The sequence below is a fragment of the Phyllobates terribilis genome, unplaced genomic scaffold (assembly GCF_046119375.1).
Source record: "Phyllobates terribilis strain yellow unplaced genomic scaffold, ASM4611937v1 Scaffold_13__5_contigs__length_258822181, whole genome shotgun sequence".
Classification (NCBI taxonomy): domain Eukaryota; kingdom Metazoa; phylum Chordata; class Amphibia; order Anura; family Dendrobatidae; genus Phyllobates; species Phyllobates terribilis.
Window position 1 is genome coordinate 113,640,944 of NW_027362773.1, and position 25,400 is coordinate 113,666,343.

The 25,400-nt window shown below is 45.7% G+C and overlaps 2 protein-coding genes across 5 annotated transcripts; one reads left to right on the forward strand and one right to left on the reverse strand.

Annotated features, from left to right (window-relative positions):
• Positions 1-9,889: 9,889 nt before the first annotated feature.
• Positions 9,890-18,466, reverse strand: LOC141173919 (interferon-induced protein with tetratricopeptide repeats 5-like). 3 transcript variants are annotated; one of them, XM_073658468.1, is made up of 4 exons: positions 18,390-18,465; positions 14,450-14,606; positions 13,369-13,411; positions 9,891-12,079 (listed from the first exon to the last, which is right to left on the reverse strand). In XM_073658468.1, the coding sequence occupies exon 4, from the start codon at positions 11,971-11,973 to the stop codon at positions 10,774-10,776; it is 1,200 nt and encodes a 399-aa protein (XP_073514569.1). In that variant the 5' UTR covers positions 11,974-12,079; positions 13,369-13,411; positions 14,450-14,606; positions 18,390-18,465; the 3' UTR covers positions 9,891-10,773. The 3 variants fall into 3 exon arrangements, with proteins under 3 accessions (XP_073514568.1, XP_073514569.1, XP_073514570.1); XM_073658467.1 differs by lacking the exon at positions 13,369-13,411 and having other exon boundaries at positions 9,890-12,079; XM_073658469.1 differs by lacking the exons at positions 13,369-13,411; positions 14,450-14,606 and having other exon boundaries at positions 18,390-18,466.
• Positions 18,439-24,785, forward strand: INTS5 (integrator complex subunit 5). 2 transcript variants are annotated; one of them, XM_073658465.1, is made up of 3 exons: positions 18,439-18,533; positions 19,978-20,064; positions 21,926-24,785. In XM_073658465.1, exons 2-3 carry the CDS (start codon positions 20,024-20,026, stop codon positions 24,705-24,707), a joined length of 2,823 nt encoding a protein of 940 aa, XP_073514566.1. In that variant the 5' UTR covers positions 18,439-18,533; positions 19,978-20,023; the 3' UTR covers positions 24,708-24,785. The 2 variants fall into 2 exon arrangements, with proteins under 2 accessions (XP_073514566.1, XP_073514567.1); XM_073658466.1 differs by having other exon boundaries at positions 18,450-18,520.
• The last annotated feature ends 615 nt before the right edge of the window (positions 24,786-25,400 follow it).

Sequence of the window (25,400 nt, forward strand, 5' to 3'; positions counted from 1 at the left end):
GGAATGCACTCCCATAGTCCTCCATAAAGTATAATGCACTTCCCATAGTCCTCCATATAGTATAATGCACTCCCCAAAGTCCTTCATTCAGTATAATGCTCTCCCCATAGTCCTCCATATAGTATAATGCACTTCCCATAGTCCTCAATACAATATAATGCACTCCCCATAGTCCTCCATTCAGTATAATGCCTCCCCATAATCCTCCATTCAGTATAATGCTCTCCCCATAGTCCTCCATTCAGTATAATGCACCCCCTATAGTCCTTCATACCGTATAATTCGATCCCCATAGTCCTTCATACAGTATAATGCACTCCCCATAGTCCTCCATTCAGTATAATGCACTCCCCATAGTCTTCCATTCAGCATAATTCACTCCCCTATAGTCCTCCATTCAGTTTAATGCACTCCCCATAGTCCTCCATACAGTATAATGCACTCCCCATAGTCCTCCATACAGTAGAATGCACTCCCCATACTCCTTCATACAGTAGAATGCACTCCCCATAGTGCTCCATACAGTAGAATGCACTCACTATAGTAAACCATACAGTATAGTGCACTCTCCATAGTCCTCCATACAGTATAATGCACTCCCCATAGTCCTCCATTCAGTGTAATGCACTCCCCATAGTCTTCCATACAGTATAATGAACTCCCCATAGTCCTCCACACAGTAGAATGCACTCCTCACAGTCCTCTATACAGTAGAATGTACTCCCCATAGTCCTCCATACAGTAGAATGCACTCCCTATAGTCCTCCATATAGTAGAATACACTCCCCATAGTCCACCATACAGTATAATGCACTCTTCATTGTCCTCCATATAGTATAATGCACTCCCCATAGTCCTCCATTCAGTATAATGCTCTCCCCATAGTCCTCCATTCAGTATAATGCTCTCCACATAGTCCTTCATTCAGTATAATGCTCTCCCCATAGTCCTCCCTTCAGTATAATGCACTCCCCATAGTCCTCCCTTCAGTATAATGCACTCCCCATAGTAATCTATACAATAGAATGCACTTCCCATAGTCCTCCATTCAGTATAATGCTCTCCACATAGTCCTCCATTTAGTATAATGCTCTCCACATAGTCCTCCATTCAGTATAATGCTCTCCCCATAGTCCTCCATACAATATAATTCCCTTCCCATAGTAATCTATACAATAGAATACACTTCCCATAGTCCTCCATTCAGTATAATGCTCTCCCCATAGTCCTCCATTCAGTATAATGCTCTCCACATAGTCCTCCATTCAGTATAATGCTCTCCCCATAGTCCTCCATATGGTATAATGCACTCCCCATAGTCCTTCATACAATATAATGCACTTCCCATAGTAATCTATACAATAGAATGCACTTCCCATAGTCCTTCATACAGTATAATGCACCCCCCATTCTTCTCCATACAATATAATGTACTCCCTATATACCTCCATACAGTATAATGCACTCTCCATAGTCCTCCATACAGTAGAATGCACTCCCCATAGTCCTTCATACAGTAGAATGCACTCCCCATAGTCCTCCATACAGTAGGATGCACCCCCCATAGTCCTTCATACAGTAGAATGCACTTCCCATAGTCCTCCATACAGTAGAATGCACTCACTGTAGTAAAACATACAGTATAGTGCACTCTCCATAGTCCTCCATACAGTATAATGCACTCCCCATAGTCCTCCATTCAGTGTAATGCACTCCCCATAGTCCTCCATACAGTATAATGAACTCCCCATAGTCCTCCATACAGTAGAATGCACTCCCCACAGTCCTCTATACAGTAGAATGCACTCCCCATAGTCCACCATACAGTAGAATGCACTCTCCATAGTCCTCCATACAGTATAATGCACTCCCCATAGTCTTCCATTCAGTATAATGCTCTCCACATAGTCGTCCATTCAGTATAATGCTCTCCACATAGTCCTCCATTCAGTATAATGCACTCTCCATAGTCCTCCATACAGTAGAATGCACTCCCATAGTCCTCCATACAGTAGAATGCACTCCCATAGTCTTCCATAAAGTATTTTGCACTCCCCATAGTCCTTCATTCAGTGTAATGCACTCCCCATAGTCCTCCATTCAGTATAATGCACTCCCCATAGTCCTCCATTCAGTGTAATGCACTCCGCATAGTCCTCCATACAGTATAATGAACTCCCCATAGTCCTCCATACAGTAGAATACACTCCCCATAGTCCACCATCCAGTATAATGCACTCCCCATATTCCACCATCCAGAATAATGCGCTCACCATAGTCCTCCATACAGTATAATGCACTCCACATTGTCCTCCATTCAGTATAATGCTCTCCCCATAGTCCTCTATTCAGTATAATGCACTCACCATAGTCCTCCATACAGTAGAATGCACTCCCATAGTCCTCCATACAGTAGAATGCACTCCCATAGTCCTCCATACAGTATAATGCACCCCCATAGTCATCTATACAGTGTAATGCACTCCCCATAGTCCCCCATACAATATAATGCACTCCCCAGTCCCCCATACAATATAATGCACTCCCCATAGTAATCTATACAATAGAATGCACTTCCCATAGTCCTTCATACAGTATAATGCACCCTTTATTCTCCTCCATACAGTATAATGTAGTCCTCACAGTCCTCCATACAGTAGAATGCACTCCCCATAGTCCTTCATACAGTAGAATGCACTCCCCATAGTCCTCCATACAGCAGAATGCACTAACTATAGTAAACCACATAGTATAGTGCACTCTCCATAGTCCTCCATTCAGTATAATACACTCCCCCATAGTCCTCCATACAGCAGAATGCGCTAACTATAGTAAACCATATAGTATAGTGCACTCTCCATAGTCCTCCATTCAGTATAATGCACTCCCCATAGTTCTCCATACAGTAGAATGCACTCCCCATAGTCCTCTATATAGTAGAATGCACTCCCCATAGTCCTTCATACAGTACAATGCACTCCCTATAGTCCTCCATACAGTAGAATGCACTAATTATAGTAAACCATACAGTATAGTGCACTCTCCATAATCCTCCATTCAGTATAATGCACTCCCCCATAGTCCTTCATTCAGTATAATGCTCTCCCCATCGTCCTCCATTCAGTATAATGATCTCCACATAGTCCTCCATTCAGTATAATGCACTCCCCATAGTCCTCCATATAGTAGAATGCACTCCCATAGTCCTCCATACAGTAAAATGCACTCCCATAGTTCTCCATAAAGTATAATGCACTCCCCATAGTCCTCCATACAGTATAATGCACTCCCCAAAGTCCTTCATTTAGTATAATGCTCTACCCATAGTCCTCCATATAGTATAATGCACTTCCCATAGTCCTCAATACAATATAATGCACTCCCCATAGTCCTCCATTCAGTATAATGCTCTCCCCATAATCCTCCATTCAGTATAATGCTCTCCCCATAGTCCTCCATTTAGTATAATTCACCCCCTATAGTCCTTCATACAGTATAATGCACTCCCCATAGTCCTTCATACAGTATAGTGTACTCCCCATAGTCCTCCATACAGTGGAATACACTCCCCATAGTCCTCCATACAGTATACTGTACTCCCCATAGTTCTCCATACAATATAATGCACTCCCCATAGTAATCCATACAATAGAATGCATTTCCCTTAGTCCTTCATACAGTATAATGCACCCCCATAGTCCTCCATTCAGTATAATGCACTCCCCATAGTCCTCCATTCAGTATAATGCACTCCCCCATAGTCCTCCATTCAATGTAATGCACTCCCCATAGTCCTCCATACAGTATAATGCACTCCCCATAGTCCTCCATTCAGTATAATGCTCTCCACATAGTCCTCCATTCAGTATAATGCTCTCCCCATAGTCCTCCATTCAGTATAATGCACTCCCCATAGTTCTCCACACAGTAAAATGCACTCCCATAGTCCTCCATACAGTAGAATGCACTCCCATAGTCCTCCATAAAGTATAATGCACTCCCCATAGTTCTCCATACAATATAATGCACTCCCTATAGTAATCCATACAATAGAATGCACTTCCCATAGTCCTCCATACAGGATAATGCACCCCCATAGTCATCTATATAGTGTAATGCACTCCCCATAGTCCCCCATACAATATAGTGCACTCCCCATAGTCCTCCATACAATATAATGCACTCCCCATAGTAATCTATACAATAGAATGCAGTTCCCACAGTCCTTCATACAGTATAATGCACACCCCATTCTCCTCCATACAGTATAATGTACTGCCCATAGTCCTCCATACAGTATTCTGGGCACTACAATGTTCTCACCAATTTTTTTTTTTTTAAAAATGACAATACTCAGCTCACCTCTCCTCCTAGTTCCCTTACGGCTCCGGTCTTAGCAGCAAGTGTTCTGAAGCGCCGCACATCTCAGCAGCAGGTTCCATGCAGCGACATCAGATGGCGAGGAAGAATGATGGAGGAGGAATCGTCAGCTGACTCACCTTACTACATCACTCCTGTCAACTGCATTGGCATTCAAGATGCCGATACAGTTAAATTTGCAATGACAGGCGGGGGAGCCCGGTGCAGGCACCATAGTGGTCGCCTGGCCTGCTGCAACTGGCTGCAGTGCAGGGAGATAGTGTCTCACTGCTCTGATGCAGAGTTTAAGTGTATCAGAGCACTGCGGACGCTGATACAGTTAAAAGTAGCGTAGCTCCGGGTGGGCCTCTTAAGAGCTCGGAGCACGGGGCTACCACACTCTCTGCTTTCAGTGGCTTATGCATGTACCATCAATATAGTTAAGGCTGAACACAGGGTCAATAAGGAGATTTGTGCCATTGTGCCCATATTATTAAATTGTTTCTTCTTAGCCATACCTCCAGCACTACTTTCCCGAATCCAGTCACAGGCCCCCATTCAAGAAGGGGAGGGGTGGAGTGTGAGAAATCAGGGACTGGCGTAAGACTTGTGGCACAAGGAACGCCACTGCTCGTCATGAATAGGACGAGCTAGTGCCAGCATGCAACCACTCTGTCAGAGCTGGATGAAAAATGGAATGAAAACTCCAAAAGTATTCTCGGAGTGATACCTTTATTGGCTAACCAGAAAAAAATATATACATGTAAGCTTTCAGAGCACAGAGGCTCCTTCTTCAGGCTGGATTACAAAAAAAGTAGCTTTACAGACATCATCATCACTGTCCCCATCGGGGCTCACAATCTACTAAATGCTGATAAAGATTTAATCCAATGTGCCACTGCTGAGAAACTGAGCTTTGAGCCTATATGCCAACTAGCCTGGAATTGCATAAGTGGCAAGTCAATGTCCTACAAGTGTATGGACACAACCCCGATGCATTTTAGAAAGATATCTTACATACAACTGAAAACTTATCAAACTTTGAATTTTCAGAGACCAGGAAAGAGGAACTAGGTGGATACTAATTTTTTATTTTATTTACTCATTTTTATAGCGCCATTAATTCCATAGCGCTTTACAGACATAGTCATGTTAGTGAACAAACTTTTTGCTACCAATAAAGTACAATTGTCCAAAATGACTAAGAATGGTGCCTTATACGCCGGGGCAGTGGGCAAGAGTTGGACAAAATTTATTAAAAAGTCACAGACCACTAAATAAATTTGGCGCAGTTTGAATTCTCAGACGGGCGAAACATTTTAATGTGTTTGCTATGAGCCGACATCGATTTGTGTCACTAGAATTACTACATTTGATGAGGAGAAAAATTGCAAAAATTATGCAAATTCGTCACAGATTCTAATACCATATTTAAAGGGGGGAAAATTTACCACTGAGATACATTCAGCCTTTGCAGGGCAGAACTATTGTTTACTGTCAGAATTCTTAGTGCCATATCTGCCTTGACTCTCAATCATGGTATTATCAGATCAGATATGTCTTTCATAGACCGAACCAAAGAAATAAAAGGAGTTTTCTGTCTTTCCAGATATTTATGGGATATCCATACCTTAGAATGTAGATTAGGGGACAAGAAATTAAATGCTAAAAATACAATAAAAGAGATAAGCAATTCAATATGTACTGCCCTGGTCCGGTGTCCAACCTGGTCCTCCATAATAATAATAATCTTTATTTATATAGCGCCAACATATTTCGCAGCGCTTTATAATACACTCCATGGCACCTGCTTGGCACCCTTGGCAGAGATCCTTCTCTAAAGTCGTATACTTTTTCCCCTGCATGACATTGACCATTAATATGCAGGAAGCGTCATTCGGTGGAAAAAAGAACAGCCCCTTTCCCCCCCAGAAGGTTGGAAGAACATGCCCTCTCCTTTGAGACATGTAATGATAGAAAGCTCTGATCTCTGCAGCTACTGCATAGTTTACAGCAGAGCTGAGTGTAATTACTAACACTTCCAGCTTTCATCTCAGGGCAGTCAGTGTGGGAGAAGTGGGATACAGCAGAGCAGCGTGTCATTACAAACACATCTTGTAGCTTTCATCTCACAGCAGTCAGTGCAAGGAAAGTAGAGCTGAGCTAAATGTGATAAACACCGCTGCAGCTGTCCTTCCACAGCACTGTCAGCTCAGCAGAATACACCCACCCATACTGACTGCCATGAAATGAAAGCTGAAGATGTTTGTAATCACACTCAGCTCTGCACTACGCAGTATCTGCAGAAATCAGGCCTGCCTGTTATTACATGTTTTGCAGGAGAATGCATGTTCTTCTGACCTTTTGGGGGCTTTTTTCTCCCCTGTATGATGCCTGCTGCTTATAATTGGTCAACATGAATTTAAATAATTCAAAAATCGACAAAAGTACATAATACCAAACCAAGAGAACTAAAAATAACTGAACTGTGCAAAAATATAAGGCATTACATAAGGATTAAATATGAAAAGGAACAAATTAAAAAGTGACCAGTAGAAAAGATGGTGGCAACGCAACAGAATAAATTAAAGGGGTTGTCCGGTGTAAAATGATAAGTCTGCAGTCACTCTGTGTGACTGCAGACTTATGAATCCACACAGCTGAGCCAGAAACTGAAGGGGTGACTGCAGGCTTATCAACTTAGACCGGACAATCCCTTTAAATGTAAATAAGGTGGCGATTTCACAGTGCCATATGCATATATCAAGCATTTATCATGGTAGAAACATTTATCGTAATATAGGCAAAGTGCCAAGTGCAAAACAATTATTATCATGCACCGCTGTAAACACTAATGATTAAATACTGGAAACATAACACACAAATCTATTTGTGGCCAAAACCAAAATCAATAGTAACACTATTTATTTTGGCCTTTACTATTTCATTGTATGATTGGTGTTAATATTTACTTAGATTTATGTGTGATACGTGTCCAGTATTTAATCATTAGGGCTCGCTCACAAGAGCGTATAACTCGGCCCAGTGTTATTCTATTGGGAAGCTCAGATCTACGATTATTTTCTCATGCCGATTCGGCATGAGAAAACAATCGATTGGCTGCAAGACTCGGCTCACACATACTGTACCCATAAAAGTCTACTGTATGGGTGCATGTGAAACATTGAACGGCACTCTGATGGCATTCGAGTGCAGTGTGATTACTGAGGACGCCGGCAATTGGAGAAATTACTTTCTCACTCTTCTCTGGACCTGTGCTGCGATTCTCTCATGCGAGAGAATTGGAACACAGTCCACTGACACTTGGATCAAACTCTGACAGCTCAGCAGACAAGAGCGCACGGCAGCTCAGCAGACAGGAGAGCACGGCAGCCCAGCAGACAGGAGCGCACGGCAAACCCAGCAGACAGGAGCGCACGGCAAACCCAGCAGACAGGAGCGCACGGCAAACCCAGCAGACAGGAGCGCACGGCAAACCCAGCAGACAGGAGCGCACGGCAAACCCAGCAGACAGGAGCGCACGGCAAACCCAGCAGACAGGAGCGCACGGCAAACTCAGCAGACAGGAGCGCATGGCAAACCCAGCAGACAGGAGAGCACAACAGCCCAGCAGACAGGAGCGCACGGCAGCCCAGCAGACAGGAGAGCACGGCTGCCCAGCAGACAGGAGAGCACGGCAGCCCAGCAGACAGGAGTGCACGGCAAACCCAGCAGACAGGAGTGCACGGCAAACCCAGCAGACAGGAGCGCACGGCAAACCCAGCAGACAGGAGCGCACGGCAAACCTAGCAGAAAGGAGCGCACGGCAAACCTAGCAGAAAGGAGCGCACGGCAAACCCAGCAGACAGGAGAGCACGGCAAACCCAGCAGACAGGAGAGCACGGCAGCCCAGCAGACAGGACAGCACGACAGCCCAGCAGACAGGAGAGCACGGCTGCCCAACAGACAGGAGAGCACAGCAGCCCAGCAGACAGGAGAGCATGGCAGCCCAGCAGACAGGAGCGCACGGTAAACCCAGCAGACAGGAGCACACGGCAAACCCAGCAGACAGGAGCGCACGGCAAACCCAGCAGACAGGAGCGCACGGCAAACCCAGCAGACAGGAGCGCACGGCAAACCCAGCAGACAGGAGCGCACGGCAAACCCAGCAGACAGGAGCGCACGGCAAACCCAGCAGACAGGAGCACATGGCAAACCCAGCAGACAGGAGCGCACGGCAAACCCAGCAGACAGGAGCGCACGGCAAACCCAGCAGACAGGACAGCACGGCTGCCCAGCAGACAGGAGAGCACGGCTGCCCAGCAGACAGGAGAGCACAGCAGCCCAGCAGACAGGAGAGCACGGATGCCCAGCAGACAGGAGCGCACGGCAAACCCAGCAGACAGGAGCGCACGGCAAACCCAGCAGACAGGAGAGCACGTCAAACCCAGCAGACAGGAGAGCACGGCAAACCCAGCAGACAGGAGCGCACGGCAAACCCAGCAGACAGGAGCGCACGGCAAACCCAGCAGACAGGAGCGCACGGCAAACCCAGCAGACAGGAGCGCACGGCAAACCCAGCAGACAGGAGCGCACGGCAAACCCAGCAGACAGGACAGCACGGCTGCCCAGCAGACAGGAGAGCACGGCTGCCCAGCAGACAGGAGAGCACGGCAGCCCAGCAGACAGGAGAGCACGGATGCCCAGCAGACAGGAGCGCACGGCAAACCCAGCAGACAGGAGCGCACGGCAAACCCAGCAGACAGGAGAGCACGTCAAACCCAGCAGACAGGAGAGCACGGCAAACCCAGCAGACAGGAGCGCACGGCAAACCCAGCAGACAGGAGCGCACGGCAAACCCAGCAGACAGGAGCGCATGGCAAACCCAGCAGACAAGAGCGCATGGCTGCCCAGCAGACAGGAGTGCACGGCAGCCCAGCAGACAGGAGAGCACGGCAGCCCAGCAGACAGGAGCGCACGGCAAACCCAGCAGACAGGAGCGCACGGCAGCCCAGCAGACAGGAGCACACGGCAAACCCAGCAGACAGGAGCGCACGGCAAACCCAGCAGACAGGAGCGCATGGCAGCTCAGCAGACAGGAGTGCAAGGCAGCCCAGCAGACAGGAGCGCATGGCAGCCCAGCAGACAGGAGCACACGGCAAACCCAGCAGACAGGAGCGCACGGCAAACCCAGCAGACAGGAGCGCACGGCAAACCCAGCAGACAGGAGCGCACGGCAAACCCAGCAGACAGGAGCGCATGGCAGCTCAGCAGACAGGAGCGCACGGCAGCCCAGCAGACAGGAGTGCACGGCAGCCCAGACAGGAGCGCACGGCAGACCAGCAGACAGGAGCACACGGCAGCTCAGCAGACAGGAGCACACGGCAGCTCAGCAGACAGGAGCACACGGCAGCTCAGCAGACAGGAGCACACGGCAGCTCAGCAGACAGGAGCGCACTTATAGGTACGTTATAGGTCGCCTCCCTCCCTTTGATGCAGGATCTGGAGCTGAGCCCCCAAGCACATGACAGCTGATCTGATTAGCTGCCATGTGCCCCTAACAGCTACAGGTGTTGAAGATCACAGCTTCAAGTCTCCTATGGGAACTACTGAAGCAAGTAAAAAGTGTAAAAAACATGTTTTTAAAAATATAAAAAAAATATAAAAAGTTAAAATCGCCACCCTTTTGCCTCATTCAAAATTAAATAATAATAAAAAAACACATATTTAGAATCACCCGATCTATCAAAATATAAAAATAATTAATCCGATCTGTAAACGGCGTAACGAGAAAAATCAAAACGCCAGAATTGCATTTTTTGGTCACCGCAACAGTGCAATAAAATGCAATAACGGGCGATCAAAACATCGTATCTACCCCAAAATGGTATCAATGAAACCGTCAGCTTCATGTGCAAAAAATAAGCTCTCAACCGGCCCCAGATCTCGAAAAATTGAGACGCTTTGGATTTTTTTTTCCACCACTCATATAAAAAAGAACCTATACATATTTGGTATCTACAAATTCGTAATGACCTGGAGAATCATAATCGCAGGTCAGTTTTAGCATTTAGTGAACATGGTAAATAAAAACCCCAAAGAACAACTGTGGAATTTAACTTTTATTTGTAATTTCATCGCACTTCGAATTTTTTTGCCGTTTTCCAGTACACGATATGGTAAAATCAATGGTGTCGTTCAAAAGTACAACTCGTTCCGCAAAAAAACAAGCCCTCACATGGCCATAATGACGGAAAAATAAAAAAGTTATGGCTCTGGGAAGAAGGCAAGCAAAAAACGAAAACGCAAAAATGGAAAATCCCAAGGTCGTAAAGGGGTTTTTAAAGAACCTTCCAAACCTAAAAAATATTGTTTTTGTGTCGGACAACCCCTTTAAGCAAAGCCAGATAAGCATCACTTTAACAGTTTTAGTCTTTTGGCATCCTCCACCTCATTTATGAATCCATCGATTTCCTCTTCTGTTGAGCTGTACAAGATTGTACAGAACGTCAGACCCTTTTTACACTTTACGCCCCATTTCGAGGTTGGCTTCATTTTGAATCCGCTTTTTAACATCTCTATTCCTCTTGACGTCTGTTGGATTTTATATAAAAAATATATCCCGTACTGTAAGAAGAACCGTTGCTTGCAGCTCTTACTCAGATGCTCCACCTCATCACTTAGCTGTGCATATATTTCCCCTTCATATTCTGCCTGATACTTTTTCCCGTACATATTGGCCAAATCTAGCCGAGCATCCACATTCCAAGGCATCAGCTGAATGGCCAGTGTATACCATCTGGAAGCTTCGGCTACTGCCAGTGACTCTTCTTCACTTCGTAGGCGGTATGCTCTATGTCTGTACACATTGCCCATTTCATGAGTCAATTTATGGTAATTTGGTGCCATGCCTTTAGCTCTTTGCAAAATTTGAAAACTTTTCTCAAAAGTGATTATTTGGTAAAGCCCCGCTAGAATTCGTAGAACTTCCGGGTTCGTACATCCTTGGAAGTCATCGACTACCAGTCTACGGGCCCTATTTTTGTCTTTCCTAAGACCCGTGGCTTGCAGCATATCTGCTAGGTATACTCGGGCTTCCCAGTTTTCTGGATCTCTAAGCACAATTTCATCCAGAAGCCCAATGGCCTGATTTATTACTTCCAAATCTTGAGTGTACACTGCATGAGCATAAATGGAATAAGCCAAGCCAACGCTGGAACCGAAATCTGGAGAGATCGCCAAAGCTTTTGTAAAGTATTTTGTAGCCCATTGCCCATTCCTTATCCCTACTTCCAGAAAGGACCAGCCTTGTTCAGCAAACATCTCGGATGAATGCAGTATACTTTCTGAATGTCTGCTACATAAATCATTAACTTTTTGAAGGTATTCTTCACATTCTCGAAAGTTGTTGAGGAGGTAGTAGATCCAAGCATAGTTTCCATAAATAGTTATAAGACGATGGTCAAAGAGTGACTCGTGAGCCCTGGCCACAAGCTTCTCAGCCTCCTGGAGGCATTGCAGAGCCTCGCCGCTCTTCTGCTGTAGATGCAAGAGATAAGCCTTTAGATTATATAACGTCCATAGATTTGTACAGGTCGAGTGCTGAATCTTCATTTCCAATGTCTGCAATACGTTATCTATGTTGATTTTATCGTTTCTTTCTAGTTTCCAGGTGAACTGGCACGGCAAGCTTTCCAGTCTGTCTTTGAGGGACTTTCCACTAGAAGTAACAAGAATTAAGACAAAAGATCTTAGAGACAAAAACAAGTCTTTTATTAAAGGGGTTGTCTATTAAGGCGCTGATTAAAGTCAAAACTGAGGAGTAATAGGAAATAGACATTTCTCGTTGACCGCTCTGCTGGAAAAGAAGTCGTTCCGTGATGCGGTAGTATTTAATAGTAGCTTAATTTCACCCTTCTCGATTCATCAAAAATGGCATTTTATACGCCAATCTTGAAGAACGCTCTGGAGTAAAATACTCTAAATTCATTAAAAAGGAGTGCGCCTCTTAAAGAGGTTGTCCACTACTTTTACATTGATGGCTTATCCTTAGGATAGGGCACTAATGTCTGATAGCCCAGGGTCTTATACCTGGGACCCCTGCTGATCAGCTGTTGTCGGTGCCGGCAGCAGGAAGTTCTCACTTGCGCAGCTTGGCTGTCTACTTGTAGTTGCCGCCGTGGGGTACTGCACATCCGCCTCCTATTCAATTCATAGTAAGCCACGGCGGCCACTACAAGTAGACGGCCAAGCTCCGCAAGTAACTACTTCTAGCCGGCGACCACTGTCGGTACCGGCTGATAGCAGCTGATTGGCGGGGGTGCCTGGTGTCGGACCCTGGCCTATCAGACATTGATGGCTTATCCTTAGCCATCAATGTAAAAGTAGTGGACAACTTCTTTAATGAACTTGGAATAAATTTCAGCTGTCGTTTGGCAACGTAAGAAATATACTATAGTAAGGGACCACATGTCTGTTGTAATTTATGCCACTTTTTTTGGGCCTAAATTATGATGAAGTTGTTTTTAAGTCCACAATCAGGTAAGCACCACAAGCTTTCCAAAAAGTTGGTCAAGCTGGCTGGGACTGACATAAAAATGCCAGAAGTTACAATGTTTTTGTGCAAATACAAGTAGAGCAAAAAAATTGCGAAATTTGAAGTAATTTTACCCCCAATAAACCATTGAGATATTGTTTGATGAATTGGGGGAACAAAATGCACGATACAATTGGTTTTCTATCACATTGATCAAAACCGTAAGTTAGATTTACAAGCCCTAACTATTGGTCTGAGCTCTAACCTGTCCAAGCTCCATCATCAATCGCCCTTTCTTGGATTTGTAGATGTTAATGTTCATTTTCTCTATAATTGATACAATAATTGTCAGGGTGACTGTAGTTTTATATCCTGGGGCTAGGGGCTCCTTCTCTATCCCTAAAGTTAGGGACGCCCTAGCTATCCCTGCTCCCGGGATTACTTCTAATGGTGAAGATGCAGGGGCCACATACCTTGCTGAGCTCCTGAATCAGCCCTTATTTTCCCCTCCCCCACCTAGGGAAGTAAGGAGAAATAGTGTATGTATATACAAAAACCAGACAAACATGGAAGGACATACAGGGATAAATTAATATACCAATCATACAAATATACACTCACAGAAAACAGAGGAACACCGGGTAGAAAGTAAAGGGAAATTAAATAGGAGAGGATGGGAAATTGCACACAGCAGAAACATCAAGCAACAGTCACAGATCAACAGTTCAAAATGCCTCTACCAATAACCGACTCCTGAGCTCCTCAACAGGCAGTACAAGAGTTAACACTGGCAATCCAGATAGCCAGAGGTGAGTATATATAGGAGAGGGGAGTGACCAATACTTAACAGCTGAGATCATCCAAGGTGGGAAGCCTCAGAGACTCCAAGCTGAACAGATTAAACCCTGGGGAGTAGTTGTATATAAGTATACACAAACCAGACTAACAAGGGAAGACATACAGGGATAATGGAAAATACCAATCATACAAATATGCACTCACAAACAACAGTGAGGAACACTGGGGAGTAAAAGGAAAGAATAACCAAATAGGGGAGGATAAGGATATGCACACAGACAAATCACCACACAATAGTCTTTAGAACACTCTCCAAACACCTCCTCAACAAACACCTCCAACTCCCACCAGGAAGCATGAAACTAACACTAGCAATCCTGATTACCATAGACGAGCATATATAGCAGAGGGAAGTGGCCAACACTGAACAGCTGAGATCATCCAAGCAGGAAAGCTCAGAGACTCTCAACTGAACAGAATTAACCCCTGCACTGCTAACAGAAACCTGCACTGTTTAATATGATGGTGAAGTGCTTCTAATCAGTGTAGGAGTATGTGAAATCAAACACCATGGTCTTCGGGCCCATCTCTGTCGCGGTAAACCTGTGACAATAAAATAGATCTACAAAAATGACAAATCTAAATCTATAAAGAGCAATGAAATAAAGAGTGGCAGAAACATTGCCACATTCACAAATCACTAATATAATTCTGACAAATTCTGTACCTTTATTCATATAGTAACATATAAAATACCTCATTGTGCTGTTCTTGTGAATATCTGGAAGGAAATAACTGAATTTCTCTTCTTCACAGTTTTCGCCTCGCACTTTGTGCCGATTCAAGCTGTTGTTGTAGGCACAGACATGTCTTTTGTACTATAGGTGGAGTTGGTTGCTATCGCTTTATGGGCCTAGAAACACAATGCACTTTGTGGCCATTTACTTATATATAGAACATTTTATGACATCATATTTTATTACATGCGAGCTGTAATATTGTTTAAAAGGTGCAAAGTTCTGGGAAGTTACAGGTAAATGAGTAACAGCAAGAGGTGCTGTAATTTCAATACACTTGAATGAGAAGATTCGGGTTCTGTTCACATCTATGTTGTGGCATCCAGGATAACAGAAGCAGAGATGCAATGCAGGTCATTTTTAGAAAAATCCCACCAGTCTCCACTAGACCTCATTGATATATAATGGGGTCGGTGGGATTTGGTCCTTTTTAGCATAGCATCTATACCCTAGAACTCAGAAGGGTAAGGGTACCTGTGCCACAAAACCATCTGTAGAAGCAGGAAGTCCAGGAATTAAAGGGGTTTTCCACTTTTACCAAAGCGGAAGCCAAACGCTCGTAGGCATGTAATTGTCACGGATGTGTCGTGGGTGACGGACAGTCGCCCTGCAGTGGGTTGCAGGAGATCTCTACGTTTGGCATTACAGACATCTTCTTAGATAGGAGGCTGTCTCTAAGACCGAGCGGCTACCTCTCTCTTGCTAATTAGCTCTCTGGCCTAGGTGTATATATACCTGGTGTGTCTGAGAGGGAGTTGCCGGCTATATCCATTACTACTTGTGAAGCTTAGCAGGAGCAGTGCTTCGTCCTCTCTGGAGCTTGAGGCCGTGTGCTTATTTGTAGTTCATCTGAAGCTAAGCCATTTCCCCTGTTTTGTCCACTCTTGTTGTCTATAGAGTTTAGTAGAGGTTGACTAGTGCTCATCTCCTCCCATCCCTAGCCTTAGCCATACGCCAGGGAAAGTCAGGGAGAGGCACGCGTGCGGCGATTGCTGAAGAGGCAATATAGGGATGGTAGTTGAGACAGGGTGACGCTAGACCAGACTAGGAGGTCTCCACTTCCCCCTTTCCCTAGTGTCTGGGCTCCCTTTCCCTTTTCCCTCTGTGTTGCACTAAGTCTTCCCCACACCTGGCGTGACAGTAATATAACAAAGCCAGATGTTACTCACTCTCCCAGGGTTCGGCGACAGCTATCTGCAACTGTTCATGTGTCTTTATTTTGTCTACAGCGGTCACCTTGACAGCGCACATCACCTTGCACGGTATACATCAGCAGAGCCACTGATTGGCTACAGGGGTGATGTGTGCTATCAATGTGACGCAGCCAAAAATACATAGACCAGAGGCACAGAGTGGGTGCTGGATTTAGAGAGGGCGAGTATCATCTAGCTTTGCTATTCTATATGTCTGAGAGTGTTTGGGGTTCACTTTGCTAAAAACTGCTTTGAGTATCCCACATGTGGACAGGCCACTGACTGTAGGCTGCTGGGGCACATCATTACATTTTTACATATAATATGTAAGAAGGAGTAAGGCGTTTTGTCCAAAATTTACATTCAGAATTCCACTAAACAGAAATAGGACTTCAGCTCAACTAAAAAAAACATGTCGCAGATCTGCAGGAGATGAAGCAACAGAAGATATTTTACCGCTGGAGTGGTGTCACTAATCTAAGTTCCTTGCCCCTGGTATTATACTTCGAAAATAGTAGGATTTGGTCCGGCACAATCATCCAGGTAAACAAAATTTATTGGAAAACCATTAAAACTTTGCTTCCTATGACTAAGGGCGTCATTGTCGCACCAGAAACGAGTCAGGCTTCTTTTAATCTAGTTTTAATGGTTTTTCCAATAAATGTTGTTTTACCTGGGTGGTTGTGCTGGACCAAATCCTACTATTTTGTACTGTGGCTGTGCTCACCAGCAGCAATTCCACCTCAGCCCATTCAAGATACAGCATGAAGAGCTGTCAATCAACCCTCCCTTCCCTAATATTATACTTACCAGCTGCCGTCTTCTTCTGTTCTCAGTGCCGCTCCGGTCGTCTTCTGCTGCTTGTGACCTGCCAGATGGCTCCAGTGTTTGCTGGGCGAGCTGGAGGTCACTTTTCATTGTACGTCTATGAGAGTCAGAACGAGGCGTTCATAGATTTACATTGAGATTTTGTGACCGTTAACTCTGATTTATGGGCAGTCAGTAGTTGAGGTCACAAGATGGCAGTGCAGGACCAGAGCGGAGCTGGGAAAAGCTGAAGACAGCGCCTGGCAAGACTCTGATTTATGGGCAGTCAGTAGTTGAGGTCACAAGATGGCAGTGCAGGACCAGAGCGGAGCTGGGAAGAGCTGAAGACAGCGCCTGGCAAGTAAAATGCTAGATGCCGGGTACTTAGATTACGGGCACCACTCCAGTGCTGAAATAAAATAAAAATGCTGGAGTTGTGCACAAGGTAAACGTGATAGCTAAGTGGCTCGGTGAACAAAATATTGATATTTTGAGTCCATGACAAGGAAACTCCCCAGATCTCAATCCCATTGGTTAATCCTCAAAAAGTGAGTGGACAAACAAAATGACACAGAAATTGTGATAAACTCCAAGCACTGATAAGGTAAGAATGGGCGGTCATCAGTCAGGATTTCACCCAGAAGCAGATATTCAGCAGTCAGGGGGAAGGGCAGAAGTCTTGAAAAATAGGAGTCAACACTGTATATATTGAGTTATTGAATAAACTTGATATATTTGACAATTATAAAAGTGTAAAAACTTATGAAATGCCGATAATTGTACTTCAGTAACCAGGGCTGTGGAGGCGGTAAGCCAAACCTCTGACTCCGACTTCACGACTCCCTCATACACGGCTCATGTTTAAGTGATAAATTTACTGTAGCACAGATTCATCTCAGCTAAAAGTCTAGACCCTTAGATCAGGAATAGGACATTTCATAACTTTCCCAAATTATTATGAAAAAATATTCCCCACAAACTGCATTGAATTACTGTACCCAATGTATTATATATTTTAGGAGTTGGAGTCGATCCATTTTATACCGACTCCACCAAAATGGACACCGACTCCATAGCCCTGTCAGTAACCATGGAAACATCTGACTAAGGCCACGGCCCCACTATCATTATTTGGTCAGTATTTTTACTCAGGAGTGGGAACCAAAACCAGGAGTGGGTGATAAATGCAGAATTGGTGACTTGTTTCTATTAGACCTTTTCTCTGATTGTTCCTCACCTGGTTTTGGCTCCCACTCCTGAGAAAAAATACTGACCGAATACTGACCAAATATGGATAGTGGGGCCATGGCCTAAAAAATATAAAAACACTGAAGACCAAAATTTGGGTCAATCTCAAAACTTTTGGCCACGACTGTATTACATAATTGTACAGTCTTATTTCTTTGACCCGACTGCACAATCTTACATTTATCTTATCTCGGCTCCATTTTACCTAAACTTTGTACTACAAAATGACTCTGTTCTGTGTTTATTGCCTTTCAGGGTCCATTACTTTTGTAGCATCAAACAGAAACCAACATGCGGCCCCCATTTTACCCTCAATAACACCAATCAAGTGAAACAACACCCCCGAGCAGTAACGGATACCACAGTGCAGCATTACATGGTGCAAAATATACTTCCCCAAAAAACCTCCCAGAAGATCCACATAGCACACAGTGCACAAAATATCTCCCTACAAATACCACTTAGAGGAACACAAATTAATATAGTAATCTTATAACTGTACAGCTTCCTATTGCAAATAAAGGTTTAAAAAATAAAAAATAAAGTTTCTATTTGTTTGATACATAACCTTTCCTTCTACCCCTGTGTAGCTCCATAGTTATGATTGTGTCCAGGTTTTGTCACTAGTTTCCCCCAAAACCCTGTCTTTACCTGGCATGAGGAATCAGGAAGTAAACGCTTGCCCTCAACCAAGATGGCCGATCGCCGGAAGTACGTCATCGGGAATGGCCGGAACTTTTAGTTCGTACATGCCAGCGTCCTGCGCACAGTAGTCCGGGCGGGTACGTGTGTCAGGTGAGAGGGTGGGGTGTGTATTACTGTTGACATCCTGAGACTTGTGGTTCTCCAGTGTATGCAGAGACGCAAGTCCTGGCTGTGTAGTGCTACCCTGGTGTATCAGGAAGATGCAGCTTCTCCTATGTGGGAGATAAGCTGCACACTAGGGGCTGCTGCTAAGGAGTGTGAAACTACAACTCCCAGTACATCCTGGGTGCTGTAAGCGGTCAGAGCATGCTGGGAGTTGTAGTTTTATCACAGCAGGACTAATGCTATATGCTCTGTCATGTGGCTTGAACCTCCAGAGGAGTCATTATTATTAGAAGCCAGTAAATGGGATTTCTGAAGAAATATCTGATGTCTGTGGGCAGAGGTGAGGCTGCGGTGCCGCACGATTGCTATGCCCCCCGGCCGCACCGTACACACTGAGGTCTGAGTGGAGAGAAGAGACTGAGCTGCTGACACAACCCTGAGACGTGATCTCCCTTCCAATATGACATGTTTGATCCCCTGATGTAAGACAGATACACAATACATGGAGCCCGGTCACATAATCTCCAGGTTAACCTGACTTTAAAGGGAAGAGACCCTGATTCCAGCAATGTATCACTTTCTGGGCTTCTTGCTGAAGTTTTCATAAAAATCAGTGTTTTATCAGCAGGATATTATCACTCAAGGACTATAAACCTGCTGTCAGGAGGTCCATATGCCTAAACTCCGTATAACCCCAACACTGATTGGCAGCGCTCTGTGTACACTGTGCATAGGCAGAAAGCTTTTTTTTTTTTTTTTTTTTTACTTAAGGGAAACTTGTCACCAAAATTAATGCTGATAACCTGCAGATATGGGGTTAATCTGCAAATTAATAGTGTTATTAATCTGCATGTAGCCGAACGCTGTGGGAGAGAATGAACTTTATTCCCCCCGTCAGCCATGGGGGAAGCGTGACGCAGGTTCAGTCACTGCTGAGAACACAGAGCAGCGGCCTTAACCGCACCCCTGGTCCTGACTGACAGCTGGCCGCAATGCAGAGCAGTGTCAGTCGGTGCCGGGGGGCACTGTTACGGCCGCTCTGTATTCTCATATGTGACTGAACAAGCGCCGCTCCCATGACTGAAATCCGAAGGCTGCCGGAGGGAATAAAGTTCGTAGCATTCAGCTAAGTGCGGGTGCCGGGCAGGTTAATAACGCTATTAACCTGCTGATTAACCCCATATCTGCAGGTTAATAGCTTTTTTTTGGTGACAGGTTCCCTTTAAATGCATGTAAAATAAGCTGAAAATCATTTTTGTAATTGGGTTTCATTGCGTAAAAATGAAACCCAAAAAACAATGGCAGAGTTTGTTTTTTACCGCACTGGATTTTTTCCCCATTTTTCTGTATATTATATAAAACACAATGTAATGAATTGGTCTGAACATTTTAATAATCCGTTCTGTCTCTGTCCTTTTTCTTTCCACAGGTGATGGTTCTGCAGGACGCAGCTTATTTCTGAGATTAGTGTCCCCATGATTTCTTCACAGCCGCAGGGGCTCGCTCCCCAGCTCAGGTACGGCTGCTTTATATTTCCACATAAAACTGTCAACAAGCAATCTAATCTCCGATCATCCAAGCCATGGAATGCAATGAATGTAATAATTTGCTTGTTACTCTCTTCAGTTCATCAGAAATCATGGGAAACCTCACATACGATCTCAGGCCTCAGTGTATCTTTACTTGCTCAATTCTCCAAATGAGGTGGATATATCTGCAAGAAAAGAGGACCGGCATTACATTCGGGAACATTCAAATACCCTTAAAAGGGTTGTCCAGTACTTTTAAAAATACGCCAATGTGTTTTAATGATAAATAGAAGCTTCTTTCTAATTACCTCCTGGTGCTGTTTCTGCCTGTGAGCGGCGCTATCGGTGGCCGCTCACAGGCAGCACGTGACTCCCCACTGACGTCACGACAAGTGAGGCTTGACTCAGCGCTGGGGTCCCCGCGTCACACCCAGCATCCACCGCGCACTTTCCTAATGAATGGGGACAGGGAGAGCACGCGGTGGATGCTGGGTGTGATGTGCGGGGTAACCCCGCCCACGACCCAGCTGCCACAGGTGGAACGCGGAAGAGGGACCATCGGCTGCAGCCTGGACTTGTCGTGACGTCAGCCGATGTCAGAGCCGGCTGCAGCCTGGGGTCACGTGCTGCCTGTGAGTGGCCACCGATAGTGCCGCTCACAGGCAGAAACAGCACCAGGAGGTAATTAGAAAGAAGCTTCTATTTATCATTAAAACACATTGGCGTATTTGTAAAAGTACTGGACAACCCCTTTAAGTATCTGAGGAATGACACCCCATATTGTGAATTGAAATAAACATCCAGAAATACAGTAAATTCAAAAAGGGGTTGTCCGGTCTTTTGCCAAAATGTTGCAGTCACTTTTTGTGACTGCAAACTTCTGAATCCTCACAGCGCGCACCCCGTACTCTATCGGGGTTCTGCGGCGAGAGCGGGCGGTCATGTGACTGCAAGTATGCCATATACATACTTCTGACTATACGTGCGCAGGCTTGCTCAAATCACTTGTATTGAGAGAGGTCAGACACGTCTATACGGAATGTGGCCGGAAGTATTCATATCACATACCGCTCTTGCCGCAGACACCAGAGAATACTGATAGTGTACGGTGCGTGTGCTGTGAGGATTCAGAAGACTGCAGTCGCATAGAGTGACACAAGACTTTTTGTAAAAGACAGAGCTACTTCTTTAAAGTGGTTTCCGAGATCAAATAAATTTTCCCTAAGTGGGATAGGGAAGCCAAAAAAATAGACTCCTTGCTCGCCTGTTAAATCTTCTGGTATCAATTAGTGTGTTCCCTGCCGTTTTTTTTTTAATTAGTGTTGCAACAAAGGATGTGTCCGACCACCCATGTAATTGCTGCAGCCAAGCATTGGCCTTGGCGATGTCACTGCGGTGGTTATGTAGGTAGCTGGGCATGTCATTGCAGCAACATAGCAAACAATGACTGCCAGGGAGCACAAGCTCTGGATCTGCGGGAAATTAACCAGAAGAGTAGTGGGTGGTTAATTGTTTTTTCTAAACCCTTTTAAGCGATGTTACGCATCACCAAACACTTGGGGTGAGTGACACTATTTGTACCTACGCATTGATCTGATAGGTACGCTGTTTGGTTGATGGAGATGCAAGAAAATGTGCATGTCTCTCTTTATTCACTTTGTTTAGATATATAGGCGGACCAGCAAAAATGTTCTCATCGTGGGACTGGGACATTTCTGACCCATCCTGCGGATATGCCAATAAATGTCTGATATGTGAATACTATTATTATTTATTTTTAGAGCACTGCTTGTCTTATTACCAGAGCAATTTTCTAAATCACTTTTGTTTTGTTTTTTTCCCATACAGTCCACAGGAACTTTCCCTTCAGATCAAATCCTTCTTAAGTGGCTCTGACCCCCAGCACGGGCAGAAACTCAGCCCCCGCGACCACGCCAGATGTTCTCTGCTGCTGTTACGCTGCCTTCCTCCCGCACGGCATGCTGTGCTAGAACACCTGCGATCTGTTTTTCATGACAGTGTCTCATCATTCCTACATGAGAGGGACTCTCAAGACTGCCTTCCTCAGTCATCATCGTCTCAACGGAGAGGACCACCACCACCATCTACTCCGGGTCTGGATGAAGTAACTCAGGAAGTACAGAAGGTCTTAGAGGAGTTTATAAAGCTGAATCCCCGGGCATGGGCGCCTCTCATTTCTGCCTGGTCTATTGAGCTCATGGGACAGTTAAGCAGCAAACATGCCAACAGACAGGGCATGCCGCACTCTACAAGTCTCAATGAACTGCTGCAACTGTGGATGTCCTGTGGGGCTACACGCGTGCTTATGGACATCTACACGCTTTGTCTGTCTACTATGATTGACAGCTGCCCTGATGCTTGTGTAGATGCTTTGTTGGACACCTCCGTACAACATTCTCCGCACTTTGACTGGGTGGTAGCTCACATTGGTAATTCCTTTCCAAGCACCATAATTAGTCGAGTGCTGTCGTGCGGCCTCAAGGATTTCTGTGCGCACAGCACAGCCTCTGAAACTCCCGAGAAGCGGGTGCCAAAGTTGGGGTCTGTGGTTGGCATTCTGGGCCATTTAAGCTCACGTCATGGACATAGCATCCGTCGGGAGATTCTCAGGATGTTTCATGAAAGTTTACGTCCTGGGAACAAGCAACAGAGGGCGACATTGTCGTATCTCCTACAACTCGCAGCTCTCTCGCCGTCCTTGCTGGGCACTGTATGCCAAGACCTGGTTGACTCCTTGAAGCCCTCCACGCTGGCGCAGCTGCAGCAGCATTGTTCTACGCTTCCGCGAGAGGAACTGGACAATATGCTAAATTTGTGTATCCACCTGGCATGTCAGACGTCCACAGGGGCCCCACGGCTCCTGCGCTTTCTTCTGGATACAGCAATGCCGGCCTCCGTTATTACAACGCCAGGGCTAGCAGTCCATGATTCTGTGAGGGAAGCTTGTGATCGTATTGTTAGGCTTCTGCTGCTCAGTCTTCAGAAACAAGTCTATGGAAGAACTGGGGGAAGGGCAGCATCTGATGCTCCGCCAAAAGCTGTGCCTTTCCTGGATGCTATGAGGGGACATTTGCCAGAACTTTGTGCCGAAATGCTTCGCTTAGAAAGGAAACGCCATCTGTGGCTTCATCAGCTCCTGGGTCTGCTCTGCATATATAGTAACCCGCCTTGTGCCCCGGAGGCTCTTTGTCTGTTACTCACCCTGGCCCACAGTTCGGAGGAGTTGGGTCTAGCGGTCCAACTTCATGCTGTGCTCTCGTCCTCGATGCAAGGGCTAGCTCAGGCTGCAGTAACACGTTGCGTGGCTCAGGTCCACGCCGGTGCCCTGAGCGATAAGCGAGCGCTTCAGCTGTTGCAAAACCTGGCGCTAATTGTTCAGACTGAAGAAGGCGGCATGGGCAGGGAGGTCAGAGTGGCGCTTTCAGAGTACGTATCTGATTTTGGTCAGCTTCTTTTGCACAGCAGTCCTGTGGTGTGTGAAGCCGCCTGCGTGCTGTTATGCTGCTGTCCTTTGCCTCCGTCTCTGCCTCCCGCCCAGCTCCATCTTCTTATTCGCTCAGCTTCTTATCTCCTCTTCCATTCCATGCATATACGCAGTAGCGCTGGAGTAAGCAGCGCTTCCCGACTCCTCTTACAGCTATGTAAAGTCTCTCACTCCGGTAAAAAAGCCGTATTACACCAACTAGTAGAAGGGGCTCTGCATCAGGGAAACGTAGGGCTCTTCGGAGGGCACAGTTCAAAACAAACCGCTCAAAAACTAGAAGGACCATCTGCCTCTCTTCTGGAGAATAACAGCCATCTGGGCTCCACCGTAGACTTCTCGGGGAGCGTGTGGTCCGTCTTTCATGCGGGAGTCATTGGCGCAGGGTTAAAACCGGAAGAAAAATCTAGACAAAGCGGGCAGGTGGAATGTACAGAAAATACCCAAAGCTTGCTTTCTCTCTTATGCTCCTGCTGCGCCAAAAACGGAGAAGAAGAGGGAGGTGAGCTGATAACACTAGATCCCGAGGCAGCCAAGACGCTGGCGGTGACCATAGCTGAATGTGCTTGTCCTGACGTGACAAACAGTGAGTTGTCGTGGCCTCCTGAGGAGCACGCGCGAACCACAGTACAAAGAGACTTGCTGGTTTACATGTGCTTCCGTCAGAACCCATTATTATTCCATCTCCTCCATCTGGTTGCTCAGGGTCGCCCTGCCCTCTGCTATTGTTCAGTCCTGCTTCGAGGTCTTCTGGCTTCACTTTTGGCATATTGGGAGGCATCACGTGAGTCGTCCACTGCTGACTCGCCCTGGCACCTGATGGCATCCTCTCAGTTAGTGTCTAGCATGGGTGAGGGACAGTTGCTGCCTCCAGCACTTGCAAACATGCATGAGATGTTCTCCCTGCTTGCACCCTACGAGGTCCGTCTGCTCCTTCTCAGCGTCTGGGACTTTGTTCGGGAAAATGGCCCTTTCCCGCAGAGGTTTGTGTTTCAGGCGTCCAAAGGGATATTCAGTAGAGACTTTACTCGAGAAGGTGACCCTGCCAAATACATGGGCATTGTACACAGCGTTTTACATCGGAATATCGATCGCCTCGGGCTTTTGTCTGGCAGGTTCCAGATGTGACGGGACACTTCGACAGCTGACTATTATGTTATCGTCCATCGGAGACATCTGCTTTGAATAAATACATTCTGTAGTGTTTTTGATCTGCATTTATAAGACATTATTGCAGCATTTAAGGGGGTGGTTAAGTGCTTTTACATAGATGGCCTATCCTTGGGATAGAAATATCAAAAGACTGACTGTCACTTCCAAACAGGTGTGTACAAGTGCTTATGAAGAGTAGCCATCTCCATATATAACTAACAAATAAAGCTGCACTCTGTAAAGCTATAGCAGGCAAACATGAAATATATAAAATTGGAATAGCATTACTGCTCTAGAAAATAGGAAAAAATTCGAAAACTTAGCGCATAAATTGGCCAATTCAGGTACTAAGTATACTAATTTTTCCTATTTTCTAGAGCTGTAATGCTATTCCAATTTTATATATTTCATGTTTATATATTATAGCGCTACAGAGTGTTGCTTTGTTAGTTATATCCTTAGGATAGGTCATCAATATCCAATCGGTGGGGACCCCCTACCGATCAGCTGTTTCCGGTGCCGGACTGGAAGTTCTCAGTTGCGTAGCCACACCGCTCCGTCAAATGTAAAGTTGCCATGACCGGGTACTGCACATCCGCCCCTATTTAAATCAATATAGTACCCGGCTACCTCCACTGTGCACTTGATGGAACTATGTTGTGCAGCTCC

Coding starts and splice junctions, on each gene's coding strand:
- INTS5 (XM_073658465.1), top strand. CDS start 20,024: ATGATTTCTTCACAGCCGCAGGGGCTCGCTCCCCAGCTCAG. Junction 20,065..21,925: donor GGGCTCGCTCCCCAGCTCAG/GTACGGCTGCTT, acceptor TTTCCCATACAG/TCCACAGGAACTTTCCCTTC.